Here is a 17251-nt window from a genome sequence, read left to right as displayed (position 1 = left end):
TTCCACGCTGGTTATTAACAAGAATTTACATTTTTCGCCATTCTGGTATAAAAAAAAAAGCAAAAAAAAAGCATGTTAACTTTACTAGATTGGAGTGAAATGGGCTGATAGTGAAGACCTACCAGTGAAGCTGGTGGCCCAGGTGATGTTCAGGTTGAAGTTCTTGGATGCATTGATGAACACGTCCAGATCCCTGTTTGGCTGATGACAGGAGGACAAGGACTTATGCTTTAACCACCATCATCATCACGCTCCTCATTATTGCCATCGTAATAAACGTAACCACATGAACCCTCGCATCCCTATATTGGGCATGTCATAATAGGCTAACATTCTGCGAAAATAGGGGGACATTTGGTGAAAATCTACAACCATGCAACGTGTTTTTTGTGTTATATTTTAGCCCAAATGTCTGACTGTACCTCGTGTTGTTTACATTTCGGTCTAATAACATATTCAATCTGTTGACAGCGCCAACCATTACTTTGGTACCATGTAATCATTATCCCGGAGCACATACATTGTGGTTGGAAATGGAATAATACGGAAATTCTGTCATATTCGGCAATTGGCATATGAATATTTTATATGTGAATGAACAAATGCAGTGGTGCAGTGAGAATGTGCCAGCTGATCATTTCCATACAGCTGGTGGAAACATCGTGTTTACATGCATGCCAGTGACAATTTGGTACTGTACCAAATAATTCAAATAATAAATATTTGAACAGTTCAGGAGAGAAAGAAGTCGTCAAATCTAATAAAATAAAATAAAAATAGACTGAACACTCTGCCTCGTCTGAGAAGAAATGCTAATCACACATCTGCAGTATCGCAACATTTGGACTGGTGGATCAGATTCTACTTCCATGTCCAGATGCTGGGACCAGGTGGCTGAGTGGACAAGCCCTCCTTTGCTGGGAAACCCAAGTGCATGACTGCCAGTGTTCAGCAGTACACCAGACCACACACAGGCTATTAAACCAAATCATTGTCTGGAAATGCACTCTTTCTTCAAATGAGCTCATTGGACAACTAGTCCATCTGAGTGTAAGACAATGCACCACAAAGATGTATCACTATTTCAATTCAGTTCATTATGTTATCTTTGCATGTACGGAAAAATATATATCTTGCTACCACCTGATTTATACCCGTTTCTAGGCTGGTGTCTCGCACTGACCTACAAGCTCACAAGGGGGGCATACTGTACGTTATGAGCTTGTACTGTAGATCGGCTATTTTCGGCACAACCAAGTACAAATCAGGCTTGAGTATATAATTTAATCTACTTTCTCTCAAAACTACAGATCAAGCATTCAGTCACTGTGCGAGAGATGATTACAGAGTTTTCTGAGTGACGTGATGCGATCAAGAACATCATAACATTTTGTCCTATACATTTCTGCTGAGTGAAATTCATTCTTGTAAATTAAATACAGTATATACTTCCATTCTGCTGAGCAGAAAGTGTTCGCTGATTTGTTCACTTCACTCTTTTTGAAGGCTTGTTGAGAGACATTAACACTACCATCATTACATGTACTACTACTATGACAATTACAGCTTCAAGAACTGCAACTAAAACTATTGCTACATATTACTACCTATTACATATAACTACTAGCGTACTACTACGTACAGAATCCTATACTGCTACAACTTCTACCACTAAAACTACATTACAATATGCTGCTACTGTACTACTACAGTAGTACGCTGTAATATGATCAAGTAGGGCACTCATTTACGAAAATAAATAATGTGTGTATTATACGAAAATAATAATAAAATAAAATAACATGGAGATAAGGTTTCTGCCCGCCCGACAGCAACAAAATGGTTTTCTCCCTCAGCCTGCAGGATCACACACGCACGCACAATATGAACCAAACTGATGAAGGGCCCGACAGACTGACAGATGCTGTGACTGTGGGGCGTAGTGTCGCACAACGTACCTCCTCGGGTGTGGCCACGAAGTTGATGGCGGTGTAGTAGCGGTCGTCCTCCTGAGAGAGGCTGAAGGTGAACTGGTAGTCTATCAGGAGGGTGTCTGTTTGAAGCGCAACAACACGGAGAGTCAGTGAGTGCTCTGTTTGTTTGTGTGTGTGTGTGTGTGTGTGTGTGTGTGTGGGGGGGGGGGGGGGGGGGGGGGGGGGGGGGACAGGTTGCCCGCTGGCACTTTAGTCTTCAAAGAGAGCGGCAAAGCAGTGTGAGTTGTGAGTTTGTGTTATGAGAAAGCGGTCATTATGGATAGCGTGCGCGTGCCACAAGAACTGCTTGCCCACTCTAGTTTGAAAGTCAGTGACAGTGCGCGCGCGTGTTGTGACACAATGGCCAGATTTGTCTTGCTCAAATGTCAGACAAATTCATTATGACAGTGTCGGCTTGATGCCTAAAAACAGGGAGTTGGTCTTTGCTGGGACATGGCATGTGTGCATGCAAGAGAGACAGATAGAAGCATGCTACGTTTTTAATAGCCCACTCACTCTCTGAATGTGTCACACGCGTACGGACAGTCTACTCAGTCTATCGTCAGGGTGACTGTTCGGGAGGGAGTCCAACAGTCAGTGTCTGTGACGTCTGTGTTTCCTTATGACAGCATGACTCGCTCGCTCTCATTTGAAAGTCATATTACAGAACACATTCTTATAAGTCTATAAGGAGGGCCACTGTGTGTGTGTGTGTGTGTGTGTGTGTGTGTGTGTGTGTGTGTGTGTGTGTGTGTGTGTGTGTGTGTGTGTGTGTGTGCTCAGTCTCTGCAGTGATCGGCAGCCTCTCTATTTGGAAGAGGCGATGCTTTGTCTATCCTTGAGTGGACTATTACATTTTCATATACTGTTGACTGGTGCTAGACTATAATCATTGCATTTCATATTACTGTGAGTTAATCATACTGCATATGGTGTCTGGTTATGCCTTCATTTGAAACCCTCCTAAAAAATGTTTGGATCTGTTATGCTACTGTTTGTTGTAGATCCAAATAAAAGTAATCAAATGTGTGTGTGTGTGTGTGTGTGTGTGTGTGTGTGTGTGTGTGTGTGTGTGTGTGTGTGTGTGTGTGTGTGTGTGTGTGTGTGTGTGTGTGTGTGTGTGTGTGTGTGTACTGTCTACACACTATGTCTGTGTACAGCATGTGGATTGTGTATAGCTCATGTTGTCATTGTCCTGCAAATCGCTCGATAATCATAGAAATCGCAACAGTGTGAAGTGAGGGGAGCTCTTATGGTATTTGTACAGATTCTTTCCAGGAAGTACTCAAACCAAAATTGATGCAACTCCAGTTAGTCTTTAAAATGCTGTCGAACTTAAATTATAGCACCTTCAATGTAGCCAATTTAAAGTACATTTCCTAAGGTGGTCCTTGTTATACATATTTATGATGATTTTGCAAAGTTTCCAGTCCAGGAAAAAAAAAACATAAAAAAACTCCCACACACTGCTGCCTTCGCTTGCATAATAGAAAACTTTATCAAATATAACGTCTCAGTCCATGGAACCATCAGGTTATTTTGGCAAAGGGAAGGAACATTTTAAATAGACACACCAAGAGCAGATGGAGACACAGGGCATGTGAGGAAGACGCAGTTTATTTTTTCTCATGTGAACTTTTTTTTTTTTTTGTCTCCTCTGCACCTCAACTACTCCTTAGGTGTGCAGAAGCTTCTCTCTCTTGAAGTCTCTACGGTTTACTACCTCACTGGGAATTGAGCAAATGTATGGAGAAAAACCATGGACGTTTAATGTCCTCATTTTTGAACGGGTCATAATTATGAAGTGTTCTTAAAATGGGTTTAAATATACATTGCTCAGACAAAAGAAAATTCTGTCAGTGAAGCAAGGCTTTTGCTTCCTCTAAAGGCCACTTTTGGCCAATCAATCATTCAGAGGTCTTGTTCTCTAACAAAGAAAGACAATTATTCAATAATAGCTAATATATATATATATATATATATTTTAAAGCATGACAATGGAATGGCATAAATTGTCTCCGTCCTCGTACTTAAAGAGTCTATTTTGGGATGTTCCTGAATCATCGCTATTTAGCTGACGAGTGAATGTTGCCTCTCAGCATCCACTGTGTGTACTCTGGAAACACGCTACTGTTATCTGTCCCTGGTGAAATGACTGTCATCAAAACACAGATAAGAGAAAGCCAGGGGTGGAATTCTAAAGAAAAAGAAAGCCTGCGGCATTCTGCATTTTTTGCTTTTATCTGCAGCTCAATTGTTCTTTTGTACCTGTGACTTTAAATGAAAAAAATAAATAAGGAGCAGTCTCCCTCAAACTACTTTGATTGAAGTGCCTTGTCGTTGACCTGAACAAAGACAGGATTGTTAAAGCTCCCTGACAATAATGTCTCGAGAAGATGTCTGCCTGGTTCCGAAGGCAGTAGAAGGAATTACTTACAGTAGCATGTTCCTTTGAGGGGGTTGCCTTGGTAACGGTTCTCCACTTCACACCTGAAAGCAACAAGAAAAAAGAAAAAGAAAAAAGGTGAAAGGAGAATTTGTTTTAATAACATTTGAGAAAAAGGAGAAATGACAAATGGGTCAAACGATGGCAGGCAGAGTGGACAAAAAGTGGCAGTAACATATGGAGATTGGAGATAGAATGGGGGAGAGGAAACTATGAAGATTTAGGTTTGGATTAATGCAGGCAGAGTGACAGAGGGATAGGAGGCCAACAGCTAGAAAGACAGGAGACAGAGAGAGAGATTATAATAATACTGAGCCAATAATAAATAAACAACTCTACTGTTCCTGTGAAGGTAGAAAGTGAAATACAGTGAGCATGAATGATGATGATGTGGCGAAACCAGGCTGGGGAGGTAGTTCATATGTCACTCAGAAGGACAACGCCACATGTCCTAACCTTCAGCCATACCGAGTCAGAGGCCATACAGCCAAGAAACATTGAGATGGAAGAGTGTGCGCGCCCCCCCTCGAAATGAGTATCTATTACAGTCACAAGGTTTCTCTGCAACAGTAGCAATATAACGGTAGCAGTAGACATACTGTATGGTATGCGTGTATGCTTTCAATGCCAAAATTATGCAAAACCACAACAACCATGCCTCCATCGCTGTGACTGATGCAGAGGGAACACTCGTTTTGGTCCACGTGATAGCGCATTCCGTCCAGTGTCTAGACAACCACGACGGCGCTCATTGACGTGTGACACCATTGACTTGGCGAAGGCACGCCTCAAGGCCTGCCATTGATATAAAAAGTCATGCATGTGTTATAAAACCTTGCACGTGCACAGTGTGTTGAGTGAACCATGGGAACCAACCGTGAGCGAGCGCTCACCCGGCGAGTAGAAGAGGTGATATAACAAGGGGATAACGACAGGGGACAGAGAATAAGGACGGTGACTCACAGGTGACAGCGGTCCCCTTTAATGCCCTTGGTGGTGCAGGGGACAGGGGACAGGGGACAGAGAATAAGGACGGTGACTCACAGGTGACAGCGGTCCCCTTTAATGCCCTTGGTGGTGCAGGGGACAGGGGACAGGGTACAGAGAATAAGGACGGTGACTCACAGGTGACAGCGGTCCCCTTTAATGCCCTTGGGGACAGGGGACAGGGGACAGGGGACAGAGGATAAGGACGGTGACTCACAGGTGACAGCGGTCCCCTTTCATGCCCTTGGTGACAGGGGACAGGGGACAGAGGATAAGGACGGTGACTCACAGGTGACAGCGGTCCCCTTTAATGCCCTTGGTGGTGCAGGGGACAGAGAAGGGACAGGGGACAGGGGACAGAGACTAAGGACGGTGACTCACAGGTGACAGCGGTCCCCTTTAATGCCCGTGGTGGTGCAGGGGACAGAGAAGGGACAGGGGACAGAGACTAAGGACGGTGACTCACAGGTGACAGCGGTCCCCTTTAATGCCCTTGGTGGTGCAGGGGACAGAGAAGGGACAGAGACTAAGGACGGTGACTCACAGGTGACAGCGGTCCCCTTTAATGCCCTTGGTGGTGCAGGGGACAGAGAAGGGACAGGGGACAGGGGACAGAGACTAAGGACGGTGACTCACAGGTGACAGCGGTCCCCTTTAATGCCCTTGGTGGTGCAGGGGACAGAGAAGGGACAGGGGACAGAGACTAAGGACGGTGACTCACAGGTGACAGCGGTCCCCTTTAATGCCCTTGGTGGTGCAGGGGACAGAGAAGGGACAGGGGACAGAGAATAAGGACGGTGACTCACAGGTGACAGCGGTCCCCTTTAATGCCCTTGGTGGTGCAGGGGACAGAGAAGGGACAGGGGACAGGGGACAGAGGATAAGGACGGTGACTCACAGGTGACAGCGGTCCCCTTTAATGCCCTTGGTGGTGCAGAAACACTTCCCATTCCCAGGGTTACACATGCTGGCGTGGCCGTTACACTTGCAGGCTGAGGGAAAACACAAGTACAGTTAGATGTTATTAACCTACAGTATGCAATTAACACAATGACTGTAGGGATTAAATAATCGTGATCCAGGTCTCCCTGCCTAGCTTTCAATCTACTTTAAAATGGTGTAATCGCTTGTCGTAGTGTTGAAAAATATTCCAAAGTGGCCATCACAACAACAGCGCGGAGAAGGAACGCGCAAGCTGTACGGCACCGCCGCCATTGCAATGGGCCTCAATTTCCCACAACGCATTGCATGCCAGTGCGACGGATCATTTTCCGATGACGTCATCAAAACGCGTCACCATTCCCATTCTGTCGGATGGAAACCCCGTAAGTCTTAAAAATGATTAAAAACGTAAATTAAACAATGAAACATAACTCGTGTAACTCATTATTGGGAGGGAAGCTGTTGTACAGTCAATTAACTTATGTAACTCGTGTTAGGGAGGGAAAGTGTTAAAATACATTTTAATTGCATTGTGGTTGTTCAGGGTACTCAGAGACTAGGGAGAAGTACAACAATTAGAAAATGAATTAAAAAAATATATATAAAAAAGAAAAACAAGCAGAAAGAAAATCTATAATGAAAAACTACACTGCACTCAATGCATCACCATAAAAAAAGGAAACCCTATAAGACAATCAAGGTTGGGTGAAGCATGAGATGAGCTATAACTGAAAAGCTGTAACTTTAAACAAGCAGAAAATTATAAGCTTGACCGGCTTCACCAGGGTTATTGCGTTGCCAATCAATCAATGAGCATTTTCAGGTTTCGGCACTCAGCATTTGGCTGTGTTATTGCATGGGTGAAATAGGCTCCTTGATGTCTCTCTCTCCGTTGGGATGAGAATAAAAATAAATAACTACAAAACTACAAAAACCACCAACAAGAACACTAAACGTTCCACATCACAAATGCGTGTCACAAGTTGTTGAAGAGAAATGCAACGACATTCACTGACTTTCTTTAGGGATGATTACAAACTTTCCCAGCCGTACCCAATTTCACTAATGAATATATTTCACACAAATTGGGACATTGATTCAAAGGTTTGAGAGGTAATAATAATAATAATAATAATACAAATAAAATCACTTTATTCTGACATTACACTGGTCCCTTATATTGGGTTGGTCTCAGATATTACACTGGACTCAATTTAGACAATGTAGGCATTTAGCAGACACTCTTAATCCAGAGTGACTTACATTGAGCAATAACAAAAACAAATAACAAAAGCATAGCATCACATATATAAAAAGTAGTTATCATGACTCAAGCGTAAACTAAGAACGTAACAGTGGAGTATCTATGTGAACTATACATACTATACTATATTATATATTATACATGTGTACTATAAAGTGCTATGACTACATAAAAATGCAATTCTAGTGCTGTCTACGTAACAAGCTATAAGTCTGTTTAAAAATACTACCTAAGTCTACATAAAGTGCTATCTAAGGGGGCTAGGCTAGGGCAAGTGCTACGGGCCATGGTGGAGCCTGAAGAGGTGGGTTTTCAGACTACGGCGGAAGATTGGGAGTGAGGCTGCAGTTCAGACTGTGATGGGAAGTGCATTCCATAGTTTTGGAGCCAGAAGGGAGAAAAGTTTGGGACGTGTGGAGCGTCCCAAACCTCCGGTGCTTTGATTAGGGCAGTATCAGTGTATATATTTGATTAAACTTGTATCTTTCCGCTGATGTCCCTGATTTGCCAGTTTCAATTTCACAGCCGAAATCCAGCAACTTATTTTCTTTCTGTTTGATGATTCATGAACTGATTTTCATGACAAATGTCTCTCATGGTAGCCAGTAGCCACTGGCAGATGGAAGTCCCAACCATCACATAATTTATATCTATCATCATCTATCTTGCAACAATACTGTATACAGTAGTAGCTGCTGTAGATGTTCCCCCTATGGGCATTTGTCCTGTGTCTATCCTGCATTAATACTATACACACACACACAGTAGTAGTTATTGTAGAAGTCCCCTTCGGGCATAGATTTCTTGTTGCATTTATCCTGCATTAGTGATTGGTGAACAGTACAAAAGTCTGTTGTTTCGATTTCCCTGCACATCTTCCTACGGGTTGCAGTAATATATACAGTTGTTGTAACGGTCGCCCTTGATTTATTCTGCCTGAAATCTCAGAGCTGTACAAAATTTCCATGTTCTGCTGAGGACACAGCAGAAGCACAGCAGCAGTTCATACAGTAAATAAAGGACCTTGTCTGACTCTGTGAGTGTTTTGGCTGCATGTTGCTCTAGTTGTTGTGAAAGCATCTTGGCTTCTATTCCTAATATGAATCATGTAACAGTACTGTATTATCACTGATCGATGGCTTAGTGATTAAGTACACTTATAGTGTACTTATACTTATAGTGACACATACACACACACATAAAAAAGCTCCATAACCCAGGGGAAAAAATAAAAAAATAAGAGACATTGATAATGCTCAGTTAAAATATATATTAGATAAATTGAGGGACAGCCAGCAGGATAATCAAGAACTGCTATACACATGTATAATTGCTTGATCTAAGCCGAGATGTGTTGGCAGTGTGCCTTGCATTCTGGATGTAACAAAGTAAGATTGATTTTACACGTCGTCAATTGAATGCTTCAATAAAGCTTCATGAATTGAATTGATCGACTGACTGTCACTTTCAGCCATGGAGCAAATCTATATTACCCCCCGAGGGTCACTTTACTTTACAGCTTGGCGCTAGTAAGCGCAAACATACCATCTCACTGTAAGAGTACAGAGAAGCTAAATGAGGCTACATAGCCGCTTATTGACTGATTGATTGACTGTCAGTCTTGGCTTGGAGTACAGTAAATCTTTAAAATCCCCAAAGCATGCTTCACTTTGTAGCTGAGAGCTGGTAAAATGAGCAAACCGTGTAGGGGTTTGTGGCACGCACGCACGCGCGCACGCACGCACACACGCACGCACGCACGCACACACGCACGCACACCCCTACTTCCAAGGTGTATATGAAGAAGTGGATAAAGTCTAAAAAGGTAAAAACTCCAGCAACACTTAAAAAAAACCAAACATAACATATGCACAGTATACCAGAAAGCATAATGAAGCAATGCAGAGAGGTAAATTGGTTTACCGATTTCCCCACCGTTTGACCGCTGCTCTTACAGAGGGCAATAAATATTTAACGTCCCCGGAGGAATAAAGCAAATACACAGTGCCGACGGTGAAATACCAACAGCCTTAATGAAACAATACAGAAGGGCTGAATAATTTATTGATCGACTAATTGACAACTCACGCTGGCAGGTTCCGCCGTTCGTGGGGTCTCCGTAGAAACCGGAGATGCAGCTCTCGCAGTGTCGCCCGGTCGTCAGGTCTTCACACTTCTCACACACACTCTCGTTGACACACTGGCTGTGGCCGTTACACTGGCATGCTGTTCACACCGGACATTGGACAGTGATGAGTGTAGGACGTTGACAAAATGGAAGAAATAGGTCAAGGTGAAATGTGACACAAATGCTGGTAGTGATGAAAGTCAATAATAGCACCGTTTTAGATGTTGTAACTGTCTGCAACAGGCGAGGTTGTCCCCACAATGCAAATACATGTCTTTGGAAATGAACTCCACATTATTATGAGTCTTAGTATTTGACTGCATGTTCATAGTATCTTGTCTGTTACCACATTCAGTATACAGTAGAACATTGAAGTCATCTATTATTTTCCAATGACTAATATAATGTTAGTCATTAGTTATTTCTGGCTATTTTATTATGAACATGATTACATTACAATACACTGAGTAGCATTCTATTATTCATTTGTATTGTGTTGTTGTGCATATTGTATTGTGTATCATATACCAATTCCTTTAAAAGCTAAAATAAATACAGATTACATTCACCAAAAGAGACTAATCACCTGGACAGTGGATGAAGGACCAGTTGTACTTTGCTTCTCCGGGACACATGCTGGCATTGAGGGCTGGTTGGGGGCTGGAAGGGAGGCCGGGCAGGGTGGAGGGAGCGGGGACAGAGGTCTGGAAGGGTCCCCGATATGAGCCCTCTATGCACTGGCCCTTCCCCGTGTTACTGGGGTCAGTGCACCAACCGCAGCCCGGCTGATCCAGACACTGTCCACACGTTCTGTATCCCGAGCAGTTCTCCGCTGCAGCACAAAGACAAGATGTTTACATTGCTATAGAATTTGTTTTAGAACTGAAAATTGATCTCTCTCACACACACACACACACACACACACACACACACACACACACACACACACACACACACACACACACACACACACACACACACACACACACACACACACACACACACACACACACACACACACACACACACACACACACACACACACACACACACACACACACACACACACACACACACACACACACACACACACACACACACACACACACACACACACACACACACACACACTTTAAATCAGGTGAAAAAAAAATAAGATTGGATTATTCATCATATTTAACTTTCACCTTTTATGTTACATGTAAGTAAAAATGTCTCTCCAAATGTTCCACTAATGATTCTCAAGCTACCCATCTGATAGGGCTTGATCAATACTTGGGCACTGATATAGCTTGGATGCTCTTGACAAGACAAGAGCAGATGATCTGGCCACTGTGGCCAGTGAAAAGTGAATGATCACCACCGTCTCACCATTGAGCAAGGCACTTATTATTTTTCATTGTCTTCGGCAAACGTTACACAATTCTAAATGCATCCTGCCCTGAACTCTTGCTATTAGTCTTCCTTATTCCCACCATTCCTCTTGAGGGCTTTTAACCAGGCCTTTGTTGCAAATAAGAAACTTGTCTCCTAATTGAACTGCCTGGTTAGATGAATAAAAACAAGCACATTAACAAAACAACAACAGGGCGCTGACTACTACACAACAGATTAAAAAGAATCTGTGGGGGAATGTGTTATTAACAATATACATGATATTCTAATCTTCAAACCTCTCCAGACGTCAATTGCACCTGCCTCAAAAAGGTTAAAAACAACCTGCATTAAGAAAGTCAAATATGACTTGGAGGATCCCTGGAGGATATTGGGTTATTGCCACAACAAAGACAATAGCTCACATTACAACAAAAATATGATTGGAAAAAAATGGCATACTGTGTTTTGTGTTTTCTTCAACGTATGAGAAACATCAGTTAAATGTCATTACATAGCGCCCCAACAAATAACCTTCAGCAGGAGAATATCAGTATGCAGACTTTATGCTACCATCTCCCCCTTCATTTACTTTATAATGTGTGTATCTTTCCTTGTCCTTATAGTTTATCCAATCTCGCAAACGCCAATTCAAGTCATGTGGGACTGTTCTGGCTTATGTGAAGGTTAAAGCTGTGGATTTGGGAAGAAAAATAAGTGCATGATAATTACAAGAATTTTCTCTTTTTGTATGTCATCGAGCATACAAAATATATACCTTTGAACTTTGAAGTAAGGGGTCAGCACACAATGAACCCTTTGTTGCTTGTACTGTATGTTAGATCCATTACTGTTTAAAGATAAGAAGTCTGCCCTCTTTGAGCACTTAAACCACAGTTTACAGTTTTACATTTCTGAGGTTTCTTTTGCACTTCACTGAAAGACAGTATGCCCAGTTTATACTTAGTCATAAGAAACTGTCACGGCGAAAAGAGCAAATTTGATTTATAAGGTTTCAATAAGTTGCATCGCAACAAGCTAATGAGCTTGTAGATCGGCTATTCTTGGCCCAGGACAGTGTCACATGACTAAGTATAAATCAGGCTAATGTAGCAACAATGACAACAAGTTACAACCAGGGCAGGAAGGAGGAGATAACATATGCTTACGTGGACAGCTGTTCATGGTGTACCACTCCATGCACTGTCCAAAGGGGAAGGAGGCAACATAAGCGTTGGAGTCGACACACTGCTTCATGTTGCTGCACCACATGCACTCTGAGCTGCTGCTGGTACACTCGTTGCAGGTGGCCCGCATGGCGCATGGCGTCCGACACTGCTTGGCACTGTGGTTGGCTGGAAATATCAGGTTGGAGACGAGTTAGGTTAGGTCTGACCGATATGGGCATATCAGTCAGATCGGCGGTGTGACGTGGGTGTGAGGGCCGTGTAGCCCAAAACTCTAGTACAAATAAACTTGCCTTATAATGACCTAAATGTTACGTATTAACCAAAATACAAACCACTGTGAAATGCTTTGCCATCTGAATTAAGGAACAAAAAGAAAACAAAAGTAAACGCATGGAAAATGGAAAAGACAGCTGGTTGTCGACTAGAATTGAAGGAGAGGATGGGGATGAAGAGAGTAGAGTTGGGCAGACTGTGTAGTCTAGTGTCAAAGAAATAAGCAGCCAGGAGGTAGAGCTCAGCTTTAACTGTCAAGTCAAATTTAAATACCGTACATGTACATAACTTTATCATAATTCAAACTTACATTCCAGGCTACTATTGTAATTAGTAGTTGAGCACTCTTGGTCGCCAGTCTGCACCCACTCACAGGAGCACCAAACCAAACACTCACAGGAGCACCAAACACCATCTAATTGCTTTTCTCTCAACCCACCTGGGCGTTCACAGAGGCTGCCATTGACAGGGTTGATGCAGGTCTGAGCCTTGAGGCCGCTGGAGGCGGGCTCAGCCAGGTAGCCACAGAAACCTGCGTCGCTGGGCTCTCCGGGCAACCACTGGAGGGAGGTGTTGGTGAAGGGAGACATGTCCTCCCAGCACCAATATGACACGTTGATCTTCCTCAGCCCCACCCATGGCGTCACTGTAGCTTTGTACTGCAACGAGACGCAAGTTGGAGTCAGTCTTAAAATTACATTTTTAAAAGCTTTTATATTGAAGGCCTTTATGTCCCCTCAATGAGTCATATTCGTACTGGTACATACAAATAAAATAAAAAAGAAACATTAGCAGCATTTGTATAATGGATATTGATGGAAATGAAATATCTATATAAACATGCTCAGAGTGGGACAATGTTGGGTATCTGCTCTGTAAAGTGTCTTGAGACAAATTGTGATTTGGTAATTGGTATAAAAAAAATAAATGTAATTGAACATCAACGTAACTTTTTCACCATTTAGAAATTATGCTTACACTTAGGTTTAAGTGGAAATGTCATGCATTATAAATACTAATGGAACTTTTGTGTATGAATTATGAATGATGCTTAAATTGGTTTGTAAGTGCAAGTTTTGTGCATAAGAAACTTTTTAAACAAAAGGCCTATGGCAAGGGAGTTATTCATGGGGTTATTTATATTTAGCTAAAGATTCATGAACTTCATTGTCTAGTTATGTACAAATTACTGTGCTTGTGTGTTGTCTGTGCTTACAGTAACCTCTTCAAATAAGTTTGCTGTGCATTTTAAATGTCAGAGGGATTATTCTATTGCACTAATCAAAATCCACTGGTCTCTGTGTGTGGCATTAAGTGGAACTTGAACTTGACTTAATAGACTGTGTAATCCATCCCAGAAGAAATCAATTGAAATGCAGTAGTAGTAGCAGCAGCAGCGTGGTAAACAAAGAGGGCTCAGTCTCTGGCAGCCCTAGGTTGAATTACTGTTTGAAATGGATTTAATTGCCTTGCTGGGATTGACTGATAATGTCTAGAAATGGCTGAACTGCCCTAAAGGGTAAAACCCATCAATATAAGCACTACAAGTAGGATTTTTGTGATTCAAAGTCTTTGGGCGCACAGTGAGTTCTGGAGGTCTTAATCTTGACTGGATTCACACTTCAACCATTTTTTTTATTCAGTCCATGACACAATCTTCCTCTTGTAAAAAAAATTTTTTTGTCCACCATCACTATGACATGTGTGATCTACAAGCTCACAAAGTGCCGTGCAGATGGGCCATTTTGGCGAAGAGATTTGGTATAGACGGAAAAGAGAAGTCCAAGTACAGTTGCAACTACTGCAGGTCCGTTTTGACTAAGAATAGAGCATCTACTGTAAGTGGCTAAGCTCTACACTTATGATCTATGTTCTCCTGACCTCCACCACTATGATCCGTATTCTCCTTACCACAACACTCATGATCTGCAGCTCTTTCAGGACAAAGTCCACCTTCTTCTGGGTGGTGAGGGACGCCAGCACCGCGTTGTGGCTGCGGCAGGCCAGCTTGGCGTTGTCGTACGAGTCTTTGGCCGTGATAAACTTCAGGCAGGAGTTACCCACCAAGTGCCAGGTCTCGCCGCACACGTTCTCTGGAGAGCAAAGAGACAGAAAGACATAGAGAGAGATATGGGAGAGAGAGAGAGAGAGGGGGTAGTTGATTAGTGCCAAAACCACAGATATTAACAAGCTAATTAGTGTGCCATCTGCCTGACAATTTCTTTATTGTAGTTTATTTCCACTACTGAAAGGTTCCTTCTGAATATTGTTATGAAGTTACAACTTGTGCGACGTTGTTACATAAGGCATATCAATAGACAGAAAGTGAGGTGGTTGAGTAAAATAGGCCCACGTTTGTGTGCATGCATGCGCATCTTTATTTGCATAAAGGGATGCATTATATGGCGAGTTTGTCATCTAGTGCATGTGTTTGTGACTGTGTTCCGGAGAACGAAGGGCCATTTATGACAGCAACCTGTCTTATCCTGTCCTGTCCAGTGTGTGTGCAGACGTAGCACACGTAGGCGTAGGTTTATTTGCATTATGTGACATTTACTGAATGCAATTCCAATAGCAGCAGCTATACCTGGCAGAGAAATACACTCCTGGTTGCGTGACTCCCACTGGCAGTTCTGGTCCACAGAGCAGCTCTTACAGCTGGTCTTCTTACTGCAGATGAACGCAGGGTTGTCCTTAGGACAGAGCTCGTACTCTGCTATGGCACCCTGGAAATACAGCCAAATAGAACAGGGTACAACAATGAGCCAGATGCTATGGCACCCTGGAAATACAGCCAAATAGAACAGGGTACAACAATGAGCCAGATGCTATGGCACCATGGAAATACAGCCAAATAGAACAGGGTACAACAATGAGCCAGATGTCCTTAGGACAGAGCTCGTACTCCGCTATGGCACCCTGGAAATACAGCCAAATAGAACAGGGTACAACAATGAGCCAGATGTCCTTAGGACAGAGCTCGTACTCCGCTATGGCACCCTGGAAATACAGCCAAATAGAACAGGGTACAACAATGAGCCAGATGTCCTTAGGACAGAGCTCGTACTCCGCTATGGCACCCTGGAAATACAGCCAAATAGAACAGGGTACAGTTGGGTGCCACCGATATTGTCCCTTATCATTTGACCCATTTAGGCCAGACCTCAAAATTTAAAAAAATCCTTCTAAATCTTCCAGTTTTCTGAAATAAATATTTTCACGATTTAAAAAAAATAGCAGACCTACAAGCTCGAAGCGCTTGTAGGCCACTCGGTGGCGCGCTATGAGCTTGTAGATCTGCTATTTTTCAATAGCTAAATTATAACAATGTTTAAAACACCAAAAGGGGTTCCCGCCCAAAATGGGTTAACTGTCCTTTTGCACAGATCACGCAAACCTCAGCAAAAAGAAAAGGACAATATCGATGGCCTCCAACTGTACAACACTGAGCCAGATGTGGAACATTTGCCTTTGGCTTTTGCTGTGGCAGCTTTCGAAAAGAGACAACAGTACAGGAAGAATCAACCACAATAAACCAAGGCCCTTTAACAGAGAGCCTCCAGTTAAGATTCCCATTAGTGTTTTACAAAGAAATGGAAAAGTACAACGCCCTTGTGAGGTCCTGGTAGAAGCCAGGTAAATCAATTAAATATACAACACATACAAGCCATCCATCTCTTACGCATTGCGGGGGATGAGGAGTTATTACATTTCTTGCAGCACAAAGAGAACCGTTTGTGGTGTATATAATGAAATATTAATTTCATCACATACTGTATGGAATGTGCAAGAATTTCATTATTAAGACGACGTGAGCCTTTTATGGTTATGAGACTCGGCTGGGAAAGATGAAAGTGCTTGTGCTATAATGAAAGACAATTTCATTATGCATGTAGAATGTTGTATTAGAGTTTATTTATGAACGCACAATCATCCGACATGAGAAGCACCTGATGGGTATTTAGTAGAACTTGATGGGGCTTGAATATTTACAGAGTCTAGTTAATAAATAAATATGCATGCCATGGGTTACTGCATTTATCTTCATTTGCTTCCTAATTTGTTAGCTTGACAGATTTACAAACAGATTATTTCAGGATCAAAAGGTTGTAGAGAATGAGACATTTCCCCAGGTGAACATCGACACCTGAAGCAACCTATACATTGTTCTACCTTTGATGCCGTGCGCTCTCTGTGAGAGCAATCTTTGTTCCCACTATCACCTATGGTCATCAAGTGTGAGCCGCTTAGATGGTTCGGGCATCTGCTAAGGATGCCTTTCGAGCGTCTCCCTAGGGAGGATCTCGATGCACGTCCCACTGGAAGGAGACCCCCCTGGGCAGACCAAGGATGAGATGGAGGTATTATTATCTCCAAACTGGCCAGGGAACGCCTCGGGATCCCCCCCGAATGAAGTTACTAATGTTTCTCTGGAGGGGGGAGTCTGGAGCTCTCTGGTGGAGCTGTTGCCCCCGCGACCCAACTACAGATAAGCGATTGAAGATGGATGGATCAAAAGGTTGTAGGTTCAGTCCCTCACCTGCCTAGGGCTGGGCGATATGGACAAAATCAGATATCACTGACCAAATACCTTCAATGTTTGTTTTCTCACCGCCATTTCTACCATTGTTCCTTCCTATCATAGGCTAATTAGTACATTGTTCCTTCGTATCA

General features: G+C 42.8%; 1 protein-coding gene across 2 annotated transcripts in view; it reads right to left on the bottom strand.

Annotated features, from left to right (window-relative positions):
• atrn (attractin) overlaps window positions 1–17251 on the bottom strand; it is a 147066-nt gene that overhangs the window by 80294 nt on the left and 49521 nt on the right. For both annotated transcript variants that reach the window (XM_079528363.1, XM_079528364.1), the window contains exons 14-23: window positions 15165–15303; window positions 14489–14670; window positions 13017–13236; window positions 12284–12469; window positions 10327–10572; window positions 9701–9838; window positions 6305–6398; window positions 4411–4463; window positions 1959–2053; window positions 123–201 (exon numbers count right to left, since the gene is read on the bottom strand). In XM_079528363.1, the coding sequence (XP_079384489.1) occupies window positions 123–201; window positions 1959–2053; window positions 4411–4463; window positions 6305–6398; window positions 9701–9838; window positions 10327–10572; window positions 12284–12469; window positions 13017–13236; window positions 14489–14670; window positions 15165–15303 (1432 nt within the window). The remainder of the gene's footprint in view (window positions 1–122; window positions 202–1958; window positions 2054–4410; window positions 4464–6304; window positions 6399–9700; window positions 9839–10326; window positions 10573–12283; window positions 12470–13016; window positions 13237–14488; window positions 14671–15164; window positions 15304–17251) is intronic.

The sequence above is a fragment of the Electrona antarctica genome (assembly GCF_951216825.1).
Source record: "Electrona antarctica genome assembly, chromosome: 18".
Taxonomy (NCBI): domain Eukaryota; kingdom Metazoa; phylum Chordata; class Actinopteri; order Myctophiformes; family Myctophidae; genus Electrona; species Electrona antarctica.
The sequence above is the reverse complement of the archived record's forward strand: the minus strand, read 5'-3'. Positions and strand labels throughout refer to the sequence as shown.